This window comes from Mycetomoellerius zeteki, unplaced genomic scaffold (assembly GCF_001594055.1).
Source record: "Mycetomoellerius zeteki isolate Tzet28-1 unplaced genomic scaffold, Tzet1.0 scaffold156, whole genome shotgun sequence".
Classification (NCBI taxonomy): Eukaryota; Metazoa; Arthropoda; class Insecta; order Hymenoptera; family Formicidae; genus Mycetomoellerius; species Mycetomoellerius zeteki.
Window position 1 is genome coordinate 132,975 of NW_017256511.1, and position 9,972 is coordinate 142,946.

The window sequence follows — 9,972 nt, forward strand, 5'->3', positions numbered from 1 at the left end:
AAATATATATTTCATGTATACAAAAAATATACACGTTCGATGTCTTATACTATTTTAAGAAATCATTGAAAGTTGACGATGACACAATTATCTGACATCATAATATAGCAGAGTCATGTAAACATATTTTAAGATTATATAAATTAGTTAATAAACAGAAATAAATCTCAATATATACAGGAGCATGTCGATGTATTGGAATATCTTTTAATTAAGGGATGCTCCAATCAGGTGATCAAGTTCCGGTTGCGCAAATATCCGCTGATTGATGACATCCTCGTGCTAAATGCGAACGTACTGCGCACGCGACTGCGCACAGGACACCGTCGAAGCCGTCCAGAAGGTCCAGGGGCTCCGGACGTCTGGACTGATGATCGAAAAATGACGTCTGACAAGTGAAGATCTAACCTCCCGTTTTATATATTTACCAATATATTTACACTGCATTTTTTGTGCACGTTGCAACACCTCCCACAGAGGCTACCATGGTAAAGAGCGATCTCGCTGTATCCGCGATAAAAAGATGGCACATGCCCGTGTGTCTTATTTTATCGGGGTATCGCGCAGAGTCTGTCAAATGCGTGAGAAAAGTAAAGGAGAAATTTGTGAAAAGTGCACAAACATTTCCAGGACGACGATGCGGCCGCGTTGCAGAATCTAGAACAGCTCATGACGGAGTTCTTCTGCCCGGAGACGACGAACGAGAGGAAACGCACGATCGAGCGCAGCTTCCAGGAATTCGCCGGGCAGATCGATTCCTGGAAACCCTGTCTACATTTTTTGTCCTCCACGAGCAATCACTATGTCAGTATGTTTGCTCTGTCCACTCTGGAGGTAATTAAGTGAGCCACTTGACAGATACGAACATAGGGTGCTTTACAGCAAGACATAGATTACACTGTATATGCTTTTCATTTAGTGACAAGTCAACACAATAAGCATCATTCTTTGGATACTTTCTATTTAGTAACACAAGTCGATACAAATGTCATTTTATCTTTCTTGGGATTCAGAGAGTAATAATGAATAACACTTGTATCGACTTGTGTTACTTAATGGAAAGCATCTAGTGAATCATTCTTGTTGTTTGCCAATATAAACAAAAATGAAATGATCACTGTGTTGTACTGTATGCCTTGTTGGAAAGCACCAATATTTTTTTTCGGCGATGTGATACTTCTCAGATTGAATTATTTGATAGACCACAATCAGCAGACGATGGCCCATCCTTCCCTGGGAAGACAGAGCTCTTACAAGATCCACTTTGTATACACTGTCGTTGGAAAGGGACGTCGCGTCTTTTGTGAGGAATAAAGTAGTGAAATTGGTAGTGGATATAGCGAGACACGACTGGCCACATTTCTATCCAGATTTTTATTCTAATATTTTACAGGTTTGTGAATGGAGAATATTTTTCTATATATTAAAATATATAATATGAATTTAGCTATATATTAGTCTACTTTCTGTGAAACAGCTGCTAAGCCATAAACACACAAGACTGCTGGGACTCGTATATTTGAGAACAGCTTCAGAAGAACTGGCCACGCCAAGAGAGGATTTACCAATGCACAGAAAAAGCGAGCTGTTCAGACTATTAAGTGCACAAGTGCCTCTAACTTTGGATACACTTACAGGTATATTATCAAAATTGAGGGTACCTTACAAACATATGAATGATTTAGTAATTTACTCTGTTACTTCTAACAGTTCTTTTGAAAGAAACTACAAAATTGCAAAGCCGTTCTGGGACAGTGACACCACCTCCATCACCTACCAGTGGACAAAGTCTTGCACCTGCACGCGCAGTACTAGATGTCGAGGGATTAGCAATAGGTACCAGTGAAGTTTGCACAGCTACTCTTGAAGTTCTGGCGCATCTGTTTAGTTGGATAGATGTATCAGGCAGTATTTCTACTAACTTATTAGATGCCATTTTTTCATGTGCCAAGTATCACGATGCAATGGTAAGATTTTACTTCCACGGAAGAATGTACGGTAGCAAATTGAGATAAACTATGCATTTGTCAACGTTTTCACAGAATAGCAAGCAAATTGAAATGGCCGTTCAAGCTTTAACTACAATCAATGAACTTTTATACAGACCACTCTGTTCGCCCGACGCAACTGACACGTTGTTATTGGAGATATTTCAGAATGGTGTTGGTTTATTTCAGTTAATGGAACGTTTGGATTCAATAGAGGAGAGGTATACACCAAATGTATTTTCAAAGAATCTTGATAGGTTCTCAATATACGAAATGAAATTCATTCAGCTACATTCTTTCAGCTACATGGAAAAAATGACAGAGTTTTTGCAATTATTTATAACAAATCATATGAAAAGGATGGAGTCGAGCTCAAAGTTTCCAGTAAATACATTATTGGAAGTACTGTGCCATCATACATTCCAGCAAGCTTCTACTGTAAATGGATATTTGCGTTGTCTAGATGTTTGGACAACTCTTTTGGAGAGCACTCAGTCGCGATATTCTGCCGTCGCCTTAGCCCTTGCGGAACGGATTTTACAAAAAATTAGTTTTAAGCTCAATGCTCGGGTATTGAGAGATCTCGACACGGAAAGTCTGGACGAGAACGTAAGTTTAATTACAAGTGTTATATAAACTCTTACTTAAATCAATAATTATGTCTGTATATTTTAAATATAATTATTATATATATATATAGTTAAATATTACATAAAGTCTGTTTTTTATTCCTGCACTAGACTGCATTAGAACTCTTTCTTGCTTTCAATCGAATATCAAACATATATATATTTATCTCACTAGAAGTTCTAAAAGTGTACACTAGCTCAACCACAGAAAACAGATCCCTTAGTAATCCCCATTACTATAAGGTTTGTTCGCGTCGCATGCTCCAACATGTTCCAATATGCTCCTACCATAGTTCTTACTCACTCCAACGCGCTTGATAGAATGAATAGGAGCATGTTGGAGTTTGCGACGCGACAAAACTATAGTTAAATATATATAATATTTATACATTATATACAAATCAATAATTGTTTCTAGATTATATATACTTGTAGAAAATTTCATGATCTTTTTTTTTTCAGGAAGAAACAGAGTGGCAACACTTTCTAAGATGCAATATAGAATGTTTGGCAAAAATTGCCGACATCTCACCTATCCCGATATTTACGCTATTGGTAATTTTCAATTGGCAAAATATATCTACGTCTCTATTATGAAAATATTCGTAATATTGAATATTTTTTAGTACCGTGCGTGGAGAGAAGGATTAATTATTTTCGGTGAATTAGGCGCGGCAGTTGCTAATGGCCAAGTTATTTTATTAAATGATACAGAGGCATCAAATGTACATGCACATCTAAGAGATCTTGCATCGACTACACAAGCTTTAACTAGACTATATTCTCTTTTCATTGGTAAGCAGTTGAATGATTTATCAGTTTTTGATTCTACAAAAAAATATAATTATCTGTGTCAATAGGAGATCAAACAAATATCGATCAAAGCTTAGCAGAGGAAGTTGTGTCACAAACTCTGGAGGCGTGTATGTTTGCGAGAGATAATCAGCTGTATAAAGCGGCGATCCAACCATCTGCTATCGTAATAGATCTCATAGAAGTGTAAGTTCTTGGTTATCTTTTACATATTTTTATATAAACAATCAATAATATGCCATAACGATGATGTAGGTACTTGTTATGTATTGATTTGCACTATTAGACATTCACAGCTTTTGGCTTCTCTTCAAGCATGGTGTCACTGGATAGCCAGAAGATCGGAGAAGGCTAAGGAAACGCTCTGTCAGCGTTGCATCGATTCGTGTATTTGGGCAACGACGTACACTGCGTCCTGTGATCATTCACCTCCTGCAAATCTCATTCACTCTGCCATTCATCTTTTCCAAAGTATCACCGCCATTTTAAAGCCCATCTTATGGGACCAACCAACTTTCCGGAATCTAATTTCTATGGGCACGTATCCGTACTTGAAATCAGATACAATTAAAGTTCTACGTAGGGCATTGATAAACGGAATTATATTACCACCTGGTGATGCAGTAACAAGGCAAAGGTTATTGGGTAAGTTGGGTAATTATTTCGTAAACCTTTGCAACTGTCTAATCATCTTTTTCTTTAACAAAAATAACAAATAAAAATTTGAAATGTTTTGCGCTTAGGTACTATGATATTAGCTTTGTCAGCACCTTTGGGTATGCAAGGACAACCAGTGCCTTCTGAATCGACAATTTCGATTACGATAATGCCACTGACTCAGCTACTAGAAGATTGTGCATCATCGTCAACGACTATAAAAAAGATGTTGCATTCATGTCTAGAATCAATTATAAACAGGACATTAGAATTATTGTCTTATGTGATAAGGTGCCAGAGTATATGTGAATTATTACTTAGCTTTCTACACTCGGCATTTTCAGTATTACAACAACAATTAGGTCCTGAATTTATGCAAAACGCGGTTCAAGGCATGCTGCAACTTTATACCAGGTTTGTATAAAGTATTATGATATGAAAGCAAAAGGAACTATTCTTAAAAAATAATATTAGATTATTGTCCAAGTAACAAAAATATGTTTGTTAGTTTTCTTATTTTACTAAATAATACTTTTTATGAATTTAATTTAATTTTATTTTATTCACTTATATTAAATTTTTCCCGAGATTAAGGTTAAAAAAAATTTTTATTAGCAATAATTAGAAAATCTGTATAATTTGTTATATAATCTTAAATAGAAAATATATTACCTTCTAAGGAATGAAATATCACGTTTTTAACAAAAAATATCAATTGTCTCATTCACAGGGAAAATATTTCTGCTGGTCCTGCATTGGACCAGTTACTGGAAATTTTAATACTCGTCGTATCAGCACCCAGCAATGCATTTAAAGCATTTGTTCCTTCGGTAACAAATCTATGTTTAGGTCAAGTATGGCCTGCTATTGGAAATAATCTAAGTGCTCATCCAGATACGACGTTAGTTTTATTGAAACTCTTTCACAGGTAATATATTGATAATACATATCCTATTTTTATTTAAAAATCACAAGCTTTGCATTACTTTTTAGTATTCTTATGCACCGGTGGCAGTATTTCTATAATACCTCGGTATTACGGACTCTTGGACATCCTGAAGAAGATGAACCTGTCGAGCACAAAGAAGAATTGGTAGCAATTTTGGAAGCTTTTGGTCAAGCTCTACTTCAATCTGACGTCAATATATTCCGACAGAGCTTGCAGAGCCTTGAACAATTAAATATTAGATGGCGGCTTTATCAACGGGCTATATTCAAGGTTCATCTTCTCGAAAGATTTTTGATGGCATTATTCACAGTTTTATTTCGACAGTGGGTATCAATATTATTTTTACTAATATTAACTTATATTAATAATATCTTCACTTATATATGTCTTGTTTAATTTACAGATCCCACAATTTGTTGGCGGACGAGATAGCTGCGGCTATTCACAGTCTAGCATCTGTTAACATAGGATGGTTCTTTGGCCATTTTTTGCCAACATTCTTGGCAACTTGTGAAGGCGTGGACGATATGCAGAGAGCCACCTTGTTGGAAAACTTCGATAAATCCACGGTATGTTAGCCTTAGTAGTTCGATAATATAAAGAACATAAACATAGCATGCAATAAAATCATATAAACAATTTATAATATTTTCTTTTTTAGGATCAACCAACTTTGACTAGATCAGTACTCCAGCTCATTTCAGATTTAAGATGTTACCAGCTGTGTAGACCAGGTTAAAGCGCGAATTGCGACTCGAAACGATATTCACAATGAAATTATTCCATAAGACTTCTACAGTGGCATTTAAATGAAATCAACATTTCCACCGAATCTCTCCTACGAGTGCCTCTAGATACCGATACAAGAGACATTTAACTGTAATGAAACGAAAAAAGACAAACAACAAACTTTTTGTAAAGATTTACCATTCTGTGTATACCACTGCCACACCATCTTTTTGTGATGTTATAAATGTTATTATTGCGAATAAAACGCGTCTTTTTATATGTCTATAATTGTCTATTTTTTATAGATAGAAAGATTTTCTATTTATATTTATTATTCCAAATTTTAATATTTGTTTCTAATAAAACAGATAAAAGCTAGAAAATGGTACGTGCTTTATCACAAAGATTCAAGTCAGTTGCTAATAGTACAACTTATCTGTATCTTTACTGTTCAGATATTTTTGTGTTCTTATCACCTTTCTCGCCTCCCTCTCTTTCTCTTGATAAACAGAGACATTGATAACCTAAGCAATTTGTTGACTTCACGCTCGGTTAGTCAATAACAAGTGTCTGACAATGTCACGTTTATTGCTTAAAACAAGTGGTTGCTATATTTTCCAATTTCAGATGACGAGACATTTAGTAACCGATCCGAAGTATGGATTTTTAAAACAATTAGGTATCAATGTTGAAAATCCCGGTCTCTATGACGGAAGGTGGGGTGGATCTGGCAAGGTATGTCCGACATTTCAACAACTGTCCGGAACCGATTTGATTCTCCATGAAATAGAAATCAGAGAGAATCTTAAATAAATTACATTATAACATGAAGAAACATTAAATGATATATCATAAAATAAATAGGTATACAAATAATTAAACGGATATCAAATACAGTTAATAGAATCAATATCGCCGGCGACCGGCAAAGTGATAGCAAAGGTTCGCGAGTCTACGCCGCAAGAAGCTAGCAATGCTATAACGGAAGCACGTAAAGCGTGGCCACAATGGGCATCCATACCGATGCCAACAAGGGGAGATATTGTACGGCAAATTGGGGACGAGCTCAGAAGACATTTGGAGCCGTTGGGACGCTTGGTATCCTTAGAAATGGGTAATTTATCGTTTCAGTAAACGTTAAAATTTTACTCGCTGTAACAACCTGTAATTATAAATCGAAATATCTGTACCGTATAGATCCATTTAATTAATTAATGCAAAGTATACGTTATCATAGGCAAAATATTGCCAGAAGGCATAGGCGAGGTCCAGGAATTCATCGATATATGCGATTATGCGGTCGGCTTGTCACGAACATTACCCGGCAGCATATTCCCATCGGAGAGAAAGAACCACGCGCTATTGGAGAAGTGGAATCCTTTGGGCGTAATCGGCGTTATCTCCGCATTCAATTTTCCTATAGCAGTGAATATGATTCTCAGAGAATCTTGTGATCACTCCACTTAAGGGCTTGCAATTTATTAATTCATTGTTTTTTAAGGTGTACGGCTGGAACAGCGCTATCGCTATGATCTGCGGTAACACTATCGTCTGGAAAGAGGCGTCGAGCACACCTTTGATAGCCATCGCGACCACCAAAATAATCGCGAGCGTCTTGGAACGCAATGGTATCCCAGGTTCCGTCGCATCCTTGATCACAGGTGGATCAGATGTCGGAGAGACACTGGTGAACGACAAACGGTCAGTTCCGATTTAGATTTGCTATATTATTATGTACATCATATTGAACAGGTTAATAACGATTATCGTTAGAGTACCTCTCATTTCGTTCACCGGAAGCACGAACGTAGGAAGACAAGTCGCTCTCAAGATTCAAGAAAGATTCGGAAGATCTCTGCTGGAGCTTGGTGGTAACAATGCATTAATTGGTACGTGTCTCCTTAAAATATCAATTTCATAACATCGCCTATACCATGGATAACGTATTTGTAATTATTTCTCCTTTGTTGACAGTTACACAGGATGCTGATTTAGAAATGGCAGTGAGAGCAGCGGTCTTTTCTTGCGTTGGAACAGCTGGACAAAGATGTACCACCACCAGAAGATTAATATTGCATAAGAAGATAAAGGATGAATTTCTAGGTAGGTATAAATATAAATGAGAAAATGTTTAGTTACCATTACATAGAAATTTTTAGGGAAATTAAAAACGGCATATAAAAGCATAACGGACCGAGTCGGAGATCCATTGGATGATGGTGTGCTGTACGGACCATTGCACAATCAGCCAGCGGTCGACGCATATAAAGTATGTGCATCAATTATCTTTTAAACAAAATAAAATGAAAATTGATATCTATTCTCCTTTTAGCATGTATGAAAGAAAAAAAAATCTTTTTTTATTGATTTAATACTTTTCACTGCAGGCAGCAATTCAGAAAGCTGTAGAAGCCGGTGGCACGATAGAATTCGGTGGAAAGCAAATACAGCGACCCGGTTTCTATGTCGAGCCAACGATCATCTCGGGTTTACCGGCCGGAGCTGAGATAGTGCAACAGGAAACTTTCGCTCCAATCGTTTACATTTTGGAAGTAAACTCTCTGGAGGAGGCTATCGATTTTAACAACGGTGTTGAGCAAGGACTGAGCAGTAGTCTCTTTACTAAAAGTATTGGGAATGTATTTCAGGTAAATGTGTAAAACCTAATATATTGTTGGCAAATGCGTTACAATACCAATTAATTTACACAATGTATAATGGAATATATTACTTATCGAATTCCATTCGTCATACAGTGGATTGGCCCTCATGGATCAGATTGTGGAATAGTCAATATCAACATCGGTACTAGCGGTGCCGAGATAGGCGGCGCGTTTGGTGGTGAAAAGGCCACGGGCGGAGGCCGCGAGAGCGGAAGCGATGCGTGGAAACATTACATGCGACGTGCCACCGTCACGATTAATTATGGAAACGAGCTACCTCTGGCTCAGGGCATTAAGTTCGAATAAATTAAACAGGCGTGTTTTTTGAAAAATGAATTAACGCTTTAATTCAAATCGTATAAAATCCACCTGAATATCGACGGACGCTTTTTTATGGAATTTGTAAGCCTTTGGCAAATCGTATCTAAGTTCGGCTATCACTGTTCCTCTTGCGCCGAGCTGTGTCGCCCTCGATAGAACGTAATCTCGTGTACTGCTCTTGTGCAGAGAGTAAATCGCATTGGACGAAAGCCTGATTGCCGCTTCCAGGAACTTCATGTCAGTACCGGCATTATTTTTGGTGCCAAAAGGTGGATTCATTATAACAGTATCAAAGTATTTTTCAAATTTTCCTGTAACATGAAATAACACATATTATGTATTTCTATTGCATTGAAAGTCCGACAACCATATCGGCATGCAATTATAATTTTTGAAATTAAATCATTTAAATGAATTTACAATAGTTCAATATTTTAATGTTCTGACCGTTATGGCGCTTCTTAATTTAAAGCATTATGTATTTTTATATTTGTAATAAATATAATCAATAAGATATTTATATTATGTCATAGTCAAAGTGTTAATTTTAGTAAATGTACACACTTATTCTAGTTTTTTTGTGTAGTCAATGTATACATTTACTAAAGTTAATACTTTGACTATATACAGGGTGTTTCCAAATTAAATCGCAAAACTTCGGGAGCGTGTAGAGGAGTAAAAAACTAAGAAAAAAAGTCCTATAGACATATGCTCGTTTTTGCTCCGTTTCAGAGAAATCGAAAAAAAATGTTTACATTTCTTGCCATATCTAGCACCGACATATTTGATTACATTTTCCACTTTCTGTTATGAATTTGTCAGTCGCTCTTTGAAAGCCTTTAACAGTAGATGAATTTTGTCTTTTGCAATATGCCGCGTACGTATTCTAATAGTGAATATGCTGATATGGTTTTTGTATACGGTTTCTGCAACGGTAATGCTTTAAAGGCGGTGCGAGAATATGCACGACGATTTCCAAACAGAAGAGTGCCAAACCGAAGAGTGTTTATGTTGACATTTAATAGATTGCGAGAGACTGGATCATTTTCAATTCGACAAGAAAACAACCGATTTCAAGCAGCGTTACGAAGAGATTTGCAGGCAGGGAATCGTATTTTACAACATTTTGACAATCATCCTGAGACCAGCGTTCGGAATGCGTCGGCTGTATTGGGAGTGTCACCACAAACAATTTGGCGAACTGTAAAAGGAGATAATCGCTA

The 9,972-nt window shown here is 36.7% G+C and overlaps 3 protein-coding genes across 4 annotated transcripts in view; 2 read left to right on the forward strand and 1 right to left on the reverse strand.

The window, feature by feature from the left end:
- Window positions 1-246: 246 nt before the first annotated feature.
- Window positions 247-6,030, forward strand: ebo (exportin ellipsoid body open). Of its 2 annotated transcripts, XM_018445187.1 has the most exons (17): window positions 247-395; window positions 478-488; window positions 631-834; window positions 1,202-1,393; window positions 1,478-1,637; window positions 1,711-1,967; window positions 2,043-2,209; window positions 2,291-2,597; window positions 3,080-3,172; window positions 3,244-3,412; window positions 3,478-3,616; window positions 3,717-4,075; window positions 4,174-4,501; window positions 4,818-5,015; window positions 5,081-5,359; window positions 5,440-5,605; window positions 5,698-6,030. In XM_018445187.1, the coding sequence occupies exons 2-17, from the start codon at window positions 486-488 to the stop codon at window positions 5,773-5,775; spliced, it is 3,099 nt and encodes a 1,032-aa protein (XP_018300689.1). In that variant the 5' UTR covers window positions 247-395; window positions 478-485; the 3' UTR covers window positions 5,776-6,030. The 2 variants fall into 2 exon arrangements, with proteins under 2 accessions (XP_018300689.1, XP_018300690.1); XM_018445188.1 differs by having other exon boundaries at window positions 247-488; window positions 4,818-4,988.
- Window positions 6,031-6,216: 186 nt separating this feature from the next.
- On the forward strand, window positions 6,217-8,755 carry Aldh7A1 (aldehyde dehydrogenase 7 family member A1). Its single transcript, XM_018445191.1, has 9 exons — window positions 6,217-6,500; window positions 6,663-6,879; window positions 7,003-7,190; window positions 7,267-7,466; window positions 7,539-7,654; window positions 7,740-7,868; window positions 7,925-8,034; window positions 8,153-8,413; window positions 8,522-8,755. Exons 1-9 carry the CDS (start codon window positions 6,342-6,344, stop codon window positions 8,732-8,734), a joined length of 1,593 nt encoding a protein of 530 aa, XP_018300693.1. The 5' UTR covers window positions 6,217-6,341; the 3' UTR covers window positions 8,735-8,755.
- Window positions 8,753-9,972, reverse strand: part of LOC108720925 (methyltransferase-like protein 5) — a 3,270-nt gene continuing 2,050 nt past the window's right edge. The window contains 1 exon segment of the mRNA XM_018445201.1: window positions 8,753-9,060. Coding sequence (XP_018300703.1) covers window positions 8,765-9,060 — 296 coding nt within the window. The 3' untranslated portion in view covers window positions 8,753-8,764.